Source organism: Phodopus roborovskii, unplaced genomic scaffold (genome assembly GCF_943737965.1).
Source record: "Phodopus roborovskii unplaced genomic scaffold, PHOROB, whole genome shotgun sequence".
In the NCBI taxonomy this organism is placed as follows: Eukaryota; Metazoa; Chordata; class Mammalia; order Rodentia; family Cricetidae; genus Phodopus; species Phodopus roborovskii.
Window position 1 is genome coordinate 6,079,543 of NW_026125489.1, and position 15,305 is coordinate 6,094,847.

A 15,305-nucleotide genomic window follows, 5' to 3' on the forward strand; every position below is an offset into this window, starting at 1 on the left:
AGAGACAGGGAATCAGAAAACGCTGTGCCATGGCGATCCCCAGCAGCCATATACCACTTCCTGGACTTCTCTTTGGAGATTCCGTCCTTGGTCTGAATTGCTTATGAAGTGTGCAACATGATTAGTGTGGGCTGTCTGTCACTCAGCCCGGGGGAGAAGCATTAGTGAACGTCAATTCTAGACGCCAACTGCTGCCCCTCAGAGCAACCAGGAGCACTGCGTCCAGGCTTGCAAACCCTCGACGAGCTCCTGCTAACCTTTGGACCCAGGTTTCAGACTTGCAAACACTTTGGGGTTCTTAAGGGCGAGCGAGAGCTCATTGAGGAAGGAAATAAAATGGGAGTCTCGCTCAGATTTCTTTGACTCAAAAATGACGACGATGGTGAAGTGGGGTTCTGGGCGGGTCAGGAAGTAGGTGCTCTGGACTTTGTCGTCATAGAAATGGACCACTTTCTCCAAGCTGTTCAGGTCGGATGTCCGGTCTGTCATGATCATGATGACATTGGGCCAGTGCATGACTGGCCTGTCACTGGGCAGAGACACCACGGCCGGGTACTGGTCCACTCCCTTAGGGGCCTCTCGGTAGGAGTGCGGGTGGTGGTAGCCGTGACCCTGAAAGCTCTCTGAACCTCGGTTGTCAAAGATTAAGGACACGTTGGCAGCGTCGTACTTCCTGATGAAACTGGAGATCTTCCCAAAGAGGTCGGGGTTGGCCTTTGCCGTCAGGGCTTTCATTTCCGAAGCTGTCGTCTGTCGGCTCAGCGCCTCGTGGAAGTAAAAGCTAAACTTGGCCAAGAGCATGTTTTTGAGTTTCGTCAGCCAGAGGAAGAGGTGAGGGGACTGGACGGCCTTCTGAGACTGCCCTCCGAACAGGTGCTTCTTGGTCTCCCGCTGCTTCTCAAAGGTCTGGCCCCAGCTCTGCAGCTTCGTGTGAGCGCTGTGCAAAGTCACCAGGGAAGGAAGGAACTTCCACTCCGAGATCTGGGCCTGCGCCCTCAGGAGATGGCTCAGCACGCCCACTTCCAGCTGGAAACTGCTTTCCAGAGGGCTAAGGATTGGGTGGTGAAATCTAGACGCGAGCGGAAGGAACAGAAATCAGTGGCAAAGTCACTTCACATGGGAAAACCTTCAAAAACAACAAAACAGCAACATGAACCCCAAACACACCGCGGACAAAGGCGGAAAGGGGAGGAGTCTAGGCTCATTAACTGTTTTTAGAACGCTGGTATAACTTGAGCATTTCATCTTATTCTTGCAAGAAAATTCCCTGTATTTTGTGGTTTTCCTTTTAATGAGAGGAACGATCTTCTTTCCAAGTAGGAAGAAATCACATTGACTGTAATACTCTATTTACTCTGAGAACTGCATGATGGACCCTATCATCAAAACAAGGCACCCTCTTCTCAGGCTGTGCCACTAGACAACAGGACTAAGACATCGGCTGTCCACGGATAAACCACGTTTTACTGCTCGTACCCATTTTACCTGTGATCCGACGCTCAATAGGTAACAGGCATTTAACAAAGGAATTCAGCATTCACGGGACAACTGTTATCCATTCTACTCCCAAAGTCCCTTCACAGTTAACCATGGTTAAGAACAGAATGGCGACCAAAGAGGGGTGGGAGAGAGGACAATGGGAGACATTTGATGACAAGCAGAGAGGAGCCATGCAGAAGGGGAAAGGGGCACAGGCCAGGAGAGGCCTCACGTTCAAGCAAAGAACAGTGACTGCTAACTGCCATCTGCAAACACCGTAAGCACCGTCGCACTCCACAACAAGATGCGGGAGTCATGGGCAACTTAAAGATGCTGAGGCGAGGGAGAGCATGGCCTTTCTTCACCAACGTCTCTCTCTCACACTTCGGGTCTCCTCTGCAGGAGCACTGAGTTAGAGAAATCTGCTCGCAGCGGAGCTCAGGCCCCAGCACTGGGCACGCTTCATTTTTAAGAGTGTCTTATTTAATTGTGTGTGTGTTTTGTGTCTGTGGGGGTCAGAAGTCAGCATCAGACGCCCTGAATTTCGAGTTAGAGATAGTTGACAGACATCATGTGGGTGCTGAGAACTGAACCCAGGCCTCTGCAAGAGTGACAAGTGCTCTTAACTACAGCCGTGTCTCTAGCTCAGCTTTATCTACAAGCTGCAAAATCAAAAGACGTCTCTGTTCAGTAAACAACATTTTGATCTTGAAACAATTTTAAAATTGGATGGGTTTGCTTTTACTGTTTCCCTGATTTGGGGCCTTTCAGCTGAGCTTTAGGCCTCTGTTTTCAACCTGCCTGTTGGACCTCACTTGAAAACCAGCTACTAATACCTTGCCCTCAGATTTAGCTTGGTACCTTTTTTCTGAGATCTCTTTACTTGTCCTGTCCGCAATACTAGCACAGGAACCTCCAAATCCTCTTTGGCAGGGACCTCACCATTCCTGCCGTCTGACCACCAAGACTACTCACTCCTTGTTAGCGTCCTATTCCCACTGTCCTGCAACCATGGGAAACAACCAACACATGCCGGCTACCCACCTCAGCAGCCTGGCCCCTGCCCTTTCCTCCGGTGATGGATCACACCTTTGCTGACACGTTCCATAACCTGATGCCTCAGTAATTAGCGTAAGACAGAGATGACAACATGACATTCCCCGGTGACAACCGTCCACGCTTGCCCACTATTTACCAAACTGGGCAAACTTGCAGGCCGAACACCACCACTAAGTTGCTCGGCTTGTTTCAATTAAGCAGCTGCCACGCAGTGGTTGCTGTTCTAGGATTGTAAGCAGGTGGCATCTTGTTTGGGTACCTTTCTTTTTAATCAAACCTGTCTGAATTAAGATACCCAAGCGTGTAATATTCTTCAAAAGTATCTTTCTAATCCAAGTAGTACCCAGTATGCGAGGCTCCAAAGAAGCCAAAATAAAACTAGGCCCTCTGTCTTGACGATGTTCTTAAATTCCTACAATTCTTTGCGTATTGTTCCCAGGCTCAGGCAGCCTGCAGCACATCATCAACAGCCTCATTTCTTTCTAAGGGGCAAGTTTCCCAAAGAACAAAAGTTTGTCCTCCAACAGCGATGCATGACTTCACTATGAGTTGAAAACAAAACCAAGACAGAAGAAACCCATGCATATTAATGACCAGGGGGGAAACAGAAGAGAACTCCCACGTTATTATTCGGAAAAGAGCATTTATTAGATAGCCTGGTAGCTGCTCAGAGTCACACTGCTCTCCATACAAGTGTGTGTGTGTGTGTGTGTGTGTGTGTGGGCACACACACACACACACACACACACACACACACAGATTCAATGCGTCTTTGTGTAAAAGCCAGAGGTGACATCAGGCATCTTGGACTGTGTGCATGCATGCAGGTTTCAGAGATGACATCAGGCGCCCTGCACTGACATCAGGCGCCCCGACGTATCGCTCTCTGCCTTGTTCCTTGGACCCGGGGTCTCTTGCTGAACGTCGACGTCTTCCTGTCTACAACACCCCCAGCACTGGCATTAAGGTGCATGCCGTGGCACCCAGCTGTCGACGTGGGAGCTGGGGGCCCAAACTCGGCTTCATGCTTGCAGAGCCGGCACTCTTACCCACCGCGTCACTTCTCCGGCCCCCTACAACCGTTCTATCTATCGTGTGACTCCTGTCTTTCCAGGTAACCCACAGAGGGGTCTGTCCGGCATGGTTAACTGAACCCCAAAGTGCCCAACTGACGCCTGTTGTTCCATGAGCACTTACACGGGGGTAAGTGCAGGGACCTTCCTAAGAGTTAGGGAGCACTGGGAGCCCGCGCGGGGCCGACAGACCGCCCACTCTCCACTCTCACCTGGAGCTGTATTTCTTGAGGACGGCATCCAAAACGCCGACCAGCTCTTCGGCGTTGATGAACTTGTGCGTGCTGAGGGCGTACATCTTCTCGTAGAACTCTGCCATCTCCATCCGCGCCTGCACAAAGAAGCACAGCTGCTCTGACAGGTGAGGGAGCAGCTCCTCCACGTGAGGGGCCGTCCCGCCCGGGGCGCCTCTGCCTGTCACCACTTTCTTCAGCTCGTTATGCAGGGCCGTGTAGATGGTGCGGATGGAGTCCTTCCGGCTGAAGAAAGACTGGCCGCCTGGGAAGCGGATGGCATAAACACAGAACAGGTCAGGAAGACAGACACAGCTACCCTGCCCCTGTGGACCCCAGTGAGCTTGTGTCTACCACACTCTCTGACTCAAGGATTGGGGTACGGATACCCCGAGCCAGCACCTCACCGAGGAGCAAGGCAAAACTGAGCACTGGCTACAAATTCATCTTACTCACATATCAACCTTCCCCAACTCCACTTCATGATCATTCAAATTATTTTAGAACATAATTACCCTAGCATATAACATAAACCTGAATTTAAAAAAAAAAAAAAAAAAAAAAAAAACCCTCTCCTTTATGGATATACTTTTTTAAAAAGGAGAACACGGGCATTGTAAGACACTTCCATGGACCCCCATCTCCTGGCCTCTGCTGGAGAGGGTGGATTCAACAATCCCGCCACCTTCGGGGAACTTCCTAGAGCTGCTCCGAGCACATCAGACCTACCTATACACGGGAAACCACCCTGAATCCCCACCTGCCTGATCTCTGACCCCCACTGCCAATCCTCTGCCTGAGCTCCAGACCCGGCCAGAGATCTGCCGATCCCTGAAGGACCATCCTGGGTCCCTGCCTGCTGGATCTTTGACCCCCATCACTGGGCTTCTGCTGGAGCCTGATCTTTGACCCCCATGACCTGGCCGCTGCCTGAGGAGAGACCTCCTAGAGAGCTTGGACCACCCAGAGCTACAGACATCAAACCTCTGACCCACCTAAGACCACCGGGGTAGTAGCAGAGAGAGAGAGAGAGAGAGAGAGAGAGAGAGAGAGAGAGAGAGAGAGAGACCCCACCTGCACCCACTGGAAGAAGCGATGGGAAGACAGCAATACAAGAAAACACCTAACATTAGAAAGACAAGCATGACACCACCAGAATCTACAGGCTCTACACCAACTAGACCTCAACACCCCAAAGCAGAGGAAGAAGAGAACAACTTGAAAAATATCTTCATAAAAATGATAGAGGCCTTCAAAGACGATGTAAGAAAATCCCTTAAAGAAATGGAAGAAAAAAAAAACAAACAAAAAATTGGAAAAAATGAGCAAATCTCTTAAAGAAAGTAAGGTGAAGGAAACAGTTCAAGAGTTGAAAACTGAAATAGAGACAATAAAAAACACAAACCGAGGGAATGCTGGAAATAGAAAAGCTGGGCAAATGATCGGGAACTACAGACACAAGCATAACCAACAGAGTACAAGAGATGGAAGAGAGGATCTCAGGCGCTGAAGATAAACTAGAGGAAATAGATTCATCAAAGAAAATCTTAAATTCAACAAATCCTTATCATAAAATATCCAGGAAGTGTGGGGCCCCATGACAAGGCCAAACCTAAGAATAATAGGCATAGAAGAAGCTCAGCTCAAAGGTGTAGAAAACATATTCAACAAAATCACTGAAGAAAACTTTCCCAGTCTGAAGAAGGACATGCCCATGAAAGTACAAGAAGCATACTGAATACCCAATAGACTGGACCAAAGAAAAAAGACCTCTCAACACATAATAATCAAAACACCTAACATACAGAATAAAGAACGAATATTAAGAGCAGCAAAGGAAAAAGGACAGGTAACATATAAAGGCAGATCTGTCAAAATTACACCTGACTTCTCTATGGAAACTCTCAAGGCCAGAAGGTCCTGAATAGATGTTCTACAACTACTAAGAGTCCACAGATGCCAGCCCAGGCTACTATAATCAGCAAAACTCTCAATCACTGTAGAGGAATAAAACAAGATATTTAATGACAAAGCCAGATTTTCACAATACCTATCTACAAATCCAGCCCTACAGAAAGTTCTGGAAGGAAAACTCCAACCCAAGGAAGTTAACGACGCTCACAAAGACATAGGCAATAGAAAATCCCACTTCACCAGAACCCAATAAAGCAGGGCAAATATTTTCACAATACCACCACTAACAATAAATCTAAAACAAACAAGCATTAACAATCAGTGGTCTTTACCTTCCCTCAACATTAATGGTCTTAATTCACCTATAAAAAGACACAGGTTAACAGAATGGATACAAAGACAGAATCCATCCTTCTGCTGCATACAAGAAATGCATCTAAAGTTCAAAGACAGACATTACCTCAGGGTAAAGGGTTGGGAAAAGATCTTCCAATCAAATGTACCCAAGAAACAAGCAGGTGTGGCTATCCTAATATCTAAGAAGTTAGATTTCAAACCAAAATTAATCAAAAGAGATGAAGATGGTCATTTCATATTCATCACAGGAGAAATCCATCAGCACAAAGTGTCAATCCTGAACATCTATGCCCCAAATACAAAGGCACCCACATTCCTAAAAGGAACACTACTAAAACTCAAAGCTCACATAAAACCTCATACACTTATAGTGGGAGACTTCAACACACCACTCTCACCACTAGACAGGACCACCAGACAGAAACTTATCAAAGAAATAAAAGAACTAACAGAAGTTATGTCTCAACTGGGTTTAACAGACATCTATAGAACATTCCATCCAAACACAAAAGAATGTACCTTCTTCTCTGCTCCACATGGAACCTTCTCTAAAATCGACCACATACTAGGCGACATAACAAACCTCAACAGATACAAAAAAAAAAAAAAAAAAAAAAAAAAATGGAATAGTTCCCTCATCAGACCACCATGCTTTAAAGTTGGAATTTAACAACACAAATCACAGAAACCCTACAAACTCAGGGAAACTGAACAATGGGCAATTGCACCATACCTAGAATTCAACGAGAATGAGGACACAACATACCCGAACTTATGGGACACCTTGAAAGCAGTGCTACGAGGGAAGTTCACTGCACTAAGTGCCCATATGAAGAAAACAGGATAGTCACATTAGAGAATTAATAGCACAACTGAAAGCCTTAGAGCAGAAAGAAGCAAACTCACCCCTGAGGAGTAGTGCCAGGAAATAATCAACTTGAGGGCTGAAATCAATAAAGTAGAAACCAGGAAAACAATACAAAAAGAAAAAAAAAAATCAATGCAACAAAGAGTTGGTTTTTCAAGAAAATCAACAACATAGACAAACCTTTATCCAAACTAATGAAAAAGCAGAGAGAGAACATGCAAATTAACAAAATCAGTAACAAAAAGGGGGACATAACAATGGACACTGAGGAAATCCAGAAATTTTTCAGGTCATACTTTGAAAACCTATACTCCACAAAATTTGAAAATTCAAAGGAAATGAACAAATTTCTGGATAACTATCACTTACCAAAATTAAATCCAGAACAGATAAGCAACTTAAATAGACCTATAACCCCTAATGAAATAGAAGCAGTCATCAAAAGCCTTCCAACCAAAAAAAGCCCAGGGCCAGATGGCTTCAGTGCAAAATTCTACTACAAATTCAAGAAAGAGCTAATACCAATACTCCTCAAACTGTGCCACACAATAGAAACAGAAGATCCATTACCAAACTCTTTTTACGAGGCCACAATCACCTTGGTATGCAAGCCACACAAAGACACAACTAAGAAAGAAAACTACAGACCAATATCCCTGATGAACATTGATGCAAAAATACTCAATAAAATACTGGCATACTGAATCCAAGAATACATCAGAGAAATCATCCACCATGATGGCTTCATCCAAGTAGGCTTCATCCCTGGGTTGCAGGGATGGTTTAACACAGGAAACTCTTATCAACGTGATCCACCATATAAACAAAATGAAAAAGAAAAACATGATCATCTCCCTAGATGCTGAAAAAGACTTTGACAAAATCCAACACCCTTTCATGATAAAGGTCTTGGAGAGATCAGGGATAACAGGAACATACCTAAACATAATAAGAGCAATATACAGTAAACCAACAGCCAACATCAAACTGAATGGAGAGAAGCTTAAGCCGATTCCTCTAAAATCAGGAACTAGACAAGGCTGCCCTCTCTCTCCATATCTCTTCAATATTGTACTTGAAGTTCTAGCTAAAGCAATAAGACAACAAAAGGAGATTAAGGGGATACAAACTGGAAAGGAAGAAGACAAACTTTCACTATTTGCAGATGATATGATAGTTTACATAAGCAACCCAAAAAACTCTACCAGGAAACTCCTACAGCTGGTAAACACCTTCAGCAAACTAGCAGGATACAAGATAAACTCAAACAGTAGCCCCACTTTATTCATACGACAAAGGGGCTGAGAAAGAAATCAGAGAAACATCACCTTTTACAATAGCCACAAACAACATAAAAGTATCTTGGGGTAATGCTTACCAAACAAGTGAAAGACCTATATAATAAGAACTTTGTGCCTTTAAAGAAAGAAATTAAAGAGGATACCAGGAAATGGAAAGATCACCCATGCTCTTGGATAGGTAGGATCAACATATTAAAATGGCAATCTACAGATTCAATGCAATCCCCATTAAAATCCCAGCACAATTCTTCACTGATCTTGAAAGAATAATAATCAACTTTATATAGAAAAACAAAAGACCCAGAACAGCCAAAACAACCCTGTACAATAAAGGAATTGCAGGAGGCATCACCATCCCTGACATTAAGCTCTACTACAGAGCTATAGACCTGAAAACAGCCTGGTATTGGCACAAAAATAGACTAGTAGGCTAATGGAATCGAATCGAAAATCCTGACATTAACCCACACACTTACAGACACTTGAATTTTGACAAAGAAGCTAAGATTATACAATGGGAGAAGGAAAGCATCTTCAACAAATGGTGCTGGCACAACTGGATGATGGTGTGTAGAAGACTGCAGATAGACCCATGCACTAAACACAAGTCCGAATGGATCAAAGACCTCAACATAAATCCAGCCACACTGAACCTCTTAGAAGAGAAAGTAGAAGGTATCCTTGAACAAATTGGTACCGCTTCCTGAACATAACTCCAGTAGCACAGACACTGAGATTGACAATTAATAAATGGGACCTCCTCAAACCGAGAAGTTTCTGTAAGACAAAGGACACAGTGGACAAGACCAAACAGCAGCCCACAGACTGGGAAAAGATTTTCACCAATCCTACATCTGACAGAGGGCTGATCTCCAAAATACACAAAGAACTCAAGAAACTAGTCACCAAAACACCAAATAATCCTGTTAAAAAAAGGGGGTACAGAACTAAATAGAGAAGTCTCAATAGAGGAAATCAAAAAGGCTGAAAGACACTTAAGGATTTAGAGCAAAGGATCACCAGCCTATAATTCACACCATCAGAGAAACTAGGACACAAGGAGGATTCTAAGAGATTCATACAAGGTCCCTCACAGAAGGGGAAAGGTACAAGATCTCCTGAGCATATGGGGTGTTGGGGTGGGGACAGTGAAAGGAGAGGGAGCTAGGAGAAAGAGAAGGGGAGGAGAGGAAAGCATGTGGGACTAGGAAGATTGAGTCAGGGGAGGAATAGAGGAGAGAATAGAGAGACAGAGACAGAGAGACATAGACCATAAAAGAGGGAGCCATTATAAGTTTGAAGAGAAAACTGAATCCAGAGACCTACAAGACTGACTCCAACTAACAATTTGAGCAACAGTGGAAAGGCTACCATAAATATCCTTCCCGGATAATGAGATTGATGACTAACTTATCCACCATTATGGAGCCCTCATCTAGTACCTGTTGGAAACAGAAGCAAACACCCACAAGTAAACACTGAGCAGAACAGGAATCCAGATGCAGAGAGGGAGGACAAGACCAGGCTACAAAAACAGCTAGAGACAGCTGACCTGAACAAGGAGGAGCTAACGGCTCCCCAGACAGATAGCTGGGAATCCAGTATGGGACTCACTCAGACCCCCTGAACATGGGTCTCAGCTAGAAGGATTGAGCAGTCTAAGGGACCTCAGACAGTGGAACCAGGATGTATTCCTGGTGCACAAAAAGGACTTTGGGACAATGTTCCCCATGGAGGGATGCTCCCTTAACCTAGAAGTCCTAGTCCCTACTTCAAATGACTTGACAGATTTAGATGACCCCACCTGGAAGGCATCACCCTACATGTGGAGTGGGGGGTGGGTGGGAGGGGAGGGTTGTTGGGGGGCATGAGAGGATGGGAGAGAGGGAAGAGGGAGGGAGGGATGAAGGGAGGGAGAGAAAACTGGGATTGATATGTAAAATAAAAAGAAAAAATATTTATTTTCAAAAAAAAAAAAAAGACACTTCCATTAGACGGGACTGGTACCTCCAAGCACGAACACACTGCTCTCTCTTCAGAGGTGCACTGTTCTTGAATCTGATCTTTTAGGCTGAGCTAGGAAATGAGAAGGCACACGCACACATCCTTTTGCAAAAGAGCACACTAGGATCTGCGAGGGGGCCACGGCGCTGTTGACAAAGTTTACAACGCGGGCTTCGCAATAAGCACCACACTGAGACCGAGAGCCAGCCATAAGTAACCAAGTACACGTAACCAATTATAAGTGCTGCCCTGCAGCAAAGGAAACTTCCTGCTCAAGGATCAGGGCAGCTACATCACTGTCGTTGGCTGCAGACGACCAAACGGCAGAGGTATCGCCTACTTACTCGGGAATTTGTTCATGACTAACTGTACTCTAATCACGGGACCAGCCTCATGGGCATTTTCTTAAACATTAGACTCCCCCACCAAAGAGGCAGACTCGAGACATTAGCAGAATGAGAAGAAACAGGACGTGCTTACAGCAATGAGCTCTACAAATGTTCAAGAATCTCAGAGATAGTGTGTCCAACTCAGGACGCTTCCGTGAAATGAAGCTGTTCTAAATATGCTGTTCTAAATATACTGAGGTTGGAAGTTAAGTATTAGGGCATTTGGAAAACATCCTCTCAATAATTTACCTCAGAATATTGCTTCCTGTTCACTCCTTAGCCTGGGTCTTCAGGAAATGAACCTCACATCCCTTGTTGCTATGCTGGCCAACCGTACCCAGATGTTCCAGGTTTGAGCACTGCAAGTCTGACTTCCCAGGGACACCTTCCTCCAGATGTTTTTTGCTTTCACTGTTGTCTAAGCTGGGACTGCACAGACCGACACAGACAATTTTCCCACATTCATCCGCATCCGATTCTGACCCCTAAATTATTAATTCTATACAAGTGTTTTCTCTCATATGCCTGGGGTACGGCGGCACTAACAGGTGACATTTCTCATAGGTCTGCCTTCCAAGTCTACATTCTCATTTTGTAGTGACTGGTATAGAATAAACAGTCCTCTGTTCCCTCGTCAAGAACAAAACTCCCCTAAGTTAGGAAGGTAACAAAAATGCCTAACAGAGCTGATTATGACAGCATACACCTATAGCCCCAGAGCTCAAGAGACAGAGGCGGGAGGACCCAAAATTCAAAGCTCCTCGGCCACAAAGTGAGTTCCGGGTCAGCCTGCACAACGGGAGGCCCTTAAAACCAGACCACAGCCTCAGAAAGTATCATGTGAGAGCCTAAAGGGCAATGTCAAGTCCTCGCTGCCAAACTTAAATGCTCAGGACCCAGATGTCCTGAGCTTTGAATGCTGTCAATGTCTACATAAAGCCAGAACTGCCCAAAAGACAGACAAAATTACACTTTGAATGGACCTGCAAGGAAGAATGCACTCGGTCTTGCTGGCCCCTTCCTTTCCACTGCACCCACAGTACTCATCTCCCAACAGTTTACAGCTGACTTGGGAAATTCTTTGGTAAATTACTATTTAACAGTCTGATAGGTGACCTCGACTCTACTCAACACCCCCCCCCGCCCCGTTACACAAGGGGTGGCCATAGCAAAAACTTGAGAAAGTAATGCATCAGATCATAGGGGGACAGAAATACAACATAAATTCCAATGATGTGGCTAAAAGCCTATCCACACCAGCATGTAAAATGATACACACAAGAGAGACCACCTTACTCCTAATTCCGTCTCTTGCAGAACAGCCCTGTTTTTTTGGCTCCCCACCTTCTAATACCCAGCGACAACTGGTCTTCCTTCCTGCTGGGAGCAGTCAGAAACACCCAACTTACGTCCCCTTCCAGTACTTTCAATTCATAATTTCCTAGCTGTCAATGACCATTATTTTTTCCAAAGTTTCAATCTTTCATCTTGTATGAAAATTAAAGAATGTGTTAAGGAAGCAGGGAGATGGTGGCGTACACTGTTAGTTCCAGTACTCGGCAAGCAGAGGCAGGCGGATCTCTGTGAGTTCAAGGCCAGCCTGGTCTATAGAGCGAGTTCCAGGGCCAGCTCCAAAGCTACACAGAGAAACCCTGTCTCATGACATTTGGGTCAATCATCACTTTTTACAGGTACAAACAACCCAAACTGCTGGAATATTATCTACCTTCAATAATACAGCTAGAATACACATATATCATACACATGAACATAAAATATATGAATTATAAAATATGTGCATGTTTTAAATAATTAATGCATACACATAATCTGATAACTCAAGGCAGGTGTTCAGGTTTGAGATCTATCTCCTACAGCCATAAACGCACGCAGGATCTGCATGCACACTGTAGAAAACGGCATTGTAACATTATAATAGCAATCGCACATTTGCATAACACTGTAGAGAGAAATCCCTGGCCAGTTTTTACCAATAAATCACCATACTATGTTACAAATTATTTGAAAAACTATAAAAGCTATAATCTCGGAAAGCTCTTTCCCTTTGGTGTTTACCAAATGTTCAGTTAAGATAGCTGGTAACAAAGCTGGGTTTGGGGGTGTGGTGGCGCATGCCTTTAGCCCCAGCACTCGGAAGGCAGAGGCAGGTGGATCTCTGTGAGTGCGAAGCCAGCCTGGTCTACATAGAGTTTTCCAGGACAGTTTCTAAAGAAATGGTGTCTCCACAGACAAAAAGAAAGGAAAAGAAAAGAAAAATAGCTACTTGGCAACAGAAAGGGATTAACTCTGCATGTCATTTACACCCACTTTAGCTTTAGTATTCTTTATGCCATAAGTGTGTATCCTTCATTCACGAAAGGCCTGGAGCTTTTAATAACTAAAGGGTCAGAAAGAAAGCCAAAGCACGAAATCTACACCAATTCTCTGGGAGTCACCTATCATTTCCCATCATTATTACAAGTAATACTTGGACTGCATGGCCTTTGGATTCTATGTGTGACTTCCTTACCAACCGATACTCATTGTTTCTTGGAGTGACGGTCACTTTAAAAAAAAAAAAAAAAAAAGAGTTCCTGCCATCTTATTTCCAGGGTTAAGATCACACGAGGACTAGCAGTGTTCTTGCCTTTCCTGCCCAGGATCTGCTTACTCCTTCATTCACTAAACGCGCCCTGAGCTACTACGAGGAGGGGACCGGATAAAAAAACGGTTATTTATTGACACCACTAGGTTCCATGGCCTGGCTTTGCTCCTCAGACCGCGGTGTCGCTAGCTGGAACGGGGGTCGCAGAGCTGGGTTAACTCGTCCCATGCACGGTTCAAAACCGTAAACCCGAGGGCTCCGGGGGCATGCCCAGCCGAGCGCATCCGCCCAGCCCACTCCTGCGAGGCGGCCGGGGCGCGGGCCGGGGGGCGGGGCTCGCGGCAGCAGCGGGATGGAGGGGATGGAGGGGAGGGAGGGGAGGGACGGGGGCGGTGGGAGGAGACCTGGGCGGAGTGGAGTGCGCCGAGGGCAGGGACACCACAGACACCCCAGCCTCCATCGCCAGGGCGGCCGGGCGCAGGCGGGGGAGTGCGCCCCCTTTCCTTCCTCCTCCTCCTCCTCCAGGGGCGGGCGGGGCGGGCGGGCGGGGTACCTAGTTTCTGCCCCAGGTAGGTGAGGCTGTGATAGACCTTCTCGGCCGCGGCCAGGTGCGCCAGGGCGGCCAGCAGCGACAGCCAGCTGCCCCCCGCGCTCTTGTTGGCCTCCCGTTCCTTCTCCACATTGTCCTTGGCCTTGTCGTAGGAGAAGATGCCCAGGTGAGAGAAGAACGTCTCCAGCACCGCCTGCTCCACCGGCACCGGGGCGGCTAGCGGGATAGACTCCCCCATGCGACCTGCGCGCCCGCTCCACCCACGTGGCTCCGCTCGCACTTCCGGGTTCCGAGGGGTGGGGCCGCGCCTGCGCAGCCGCCTGCGCGTGTGCGCGCGTGCCCGCGCCGGGGCCGGGCGAGCCTCGGCTGGAGCGGGGGAAGATGCTCGCCGGGGACCCGTGCCCGAGGGGCTGGCACTCGGGTGCTCTGCAGGCTGAGCCCCGCTGCAGAGCGCGAAGCCGGCCACCTGCAGCCCCCCCCCCCCGGCCGGGCGGGCCGGCCCCTTGTTGCGGATGACGTCACTCACGCGGGCTTGACGTCAGCTGTGGCGTGCACATCAGAGCCCCAGGCCTGATCAGCCCTGGCGTGGACGGAGGTTGCTGGGTGGCGGCCTGATGGTTCGGGACGTGCCGCCCAGTTTCCATCCCTGCACACGCCATCTGCTGACGCCGGGCCATGGCAGAGCTGTGTGGGTCCGCTTCCAGAGCTAGAAGGCTTTTCTTGTTTTTTGAGGAGGAGGTGGAGTGGGGTTCGTGACAGGGTTTCTCTGCAGCTTTGGAGCCTGTCCTGGAACTAGTTCTGTAGACCAGGCTGGCCTCGAACTCACAGAGATCCACCTGGCTCTGCCTCGCGAGCTAGAAGGCACTCTTCACCTTGCCCATCCCTCTCAAACTCTGTGAGGCTTCCTGGCAGGAGGTCCTCAGCCGCAAGGATAAATTCACATAAATCGGTACACTTTGTCATGCGGGTTCTTCACAAGTTCCTGTTTTGTTTGCATATTTTGTATTTTAAATACACGTGCTTATTTTACACCAGTCACACTGAGTGTAGGGGTGTGTGTGTGTGTTTGTGTATTTCTTTCCCGTCAGTGAAGAGCTGACATGGGCAGAGACACTAGAGTCTGCTTACCATTGTAATGTTCATAATGGAAACGGGCATGTTTGTTGAAAAATTGAAAGAACCGCCGATCCTCTTTTTTCCCTCCCAAACTACAGGTGTTATATCATCACTGTCTATGGGCTTTTATGTATTATCGCTATTATTAATTTGGTTTTCTTTGTTTTGGTTTTGGTTATTTGAGGCATGGTCACACTGTGTAGCTCTGGCTGTCCCGAAACTCTATGTAAACTAGGATGGCCTTGATCTCACAGAGATCAGCTTAGGGTGGCCTCGATCTCACAGAGATCAGCTTAGGGTGGCCTTGATCTCACAGAGATCAGCTTAGGGTGGCCTCGATCTCACAGAGATCAGCTT

At 46.8% G+C, this 15,305-nt stretch overlaps 1 protein-coding gene across 1 annotated transcript; it reads right to left on the reverse strand.

Moving 5' to 3' along the window:
* Positions 1-225: 225 nt before the first annotated feature.
* Kics2 (KICSTOR subunit 2) lies at positions 226-14,111 on the reverse strand. The gene is made up of 3 exons (XM_051176167.1): positions 13,836-14,111; positions 3,824-4,109; positions 226-1,069 (listed from the first exon to the last, which is right to left on the reverse strand). The coding sequence occupies exons 1-3, from the start codon at positions 14,068-14,070 to the stop codon at positions 253-255; spliced, it is 1,338 nt and encodes a 445-aa protein (XP_051032124.1). The 5' UTR covers positions 14,071-14,111; the 3' UTR covers positions 226-252.
* Positions 14,112-15,305: the final 1,194 nt, after the last annotated feature.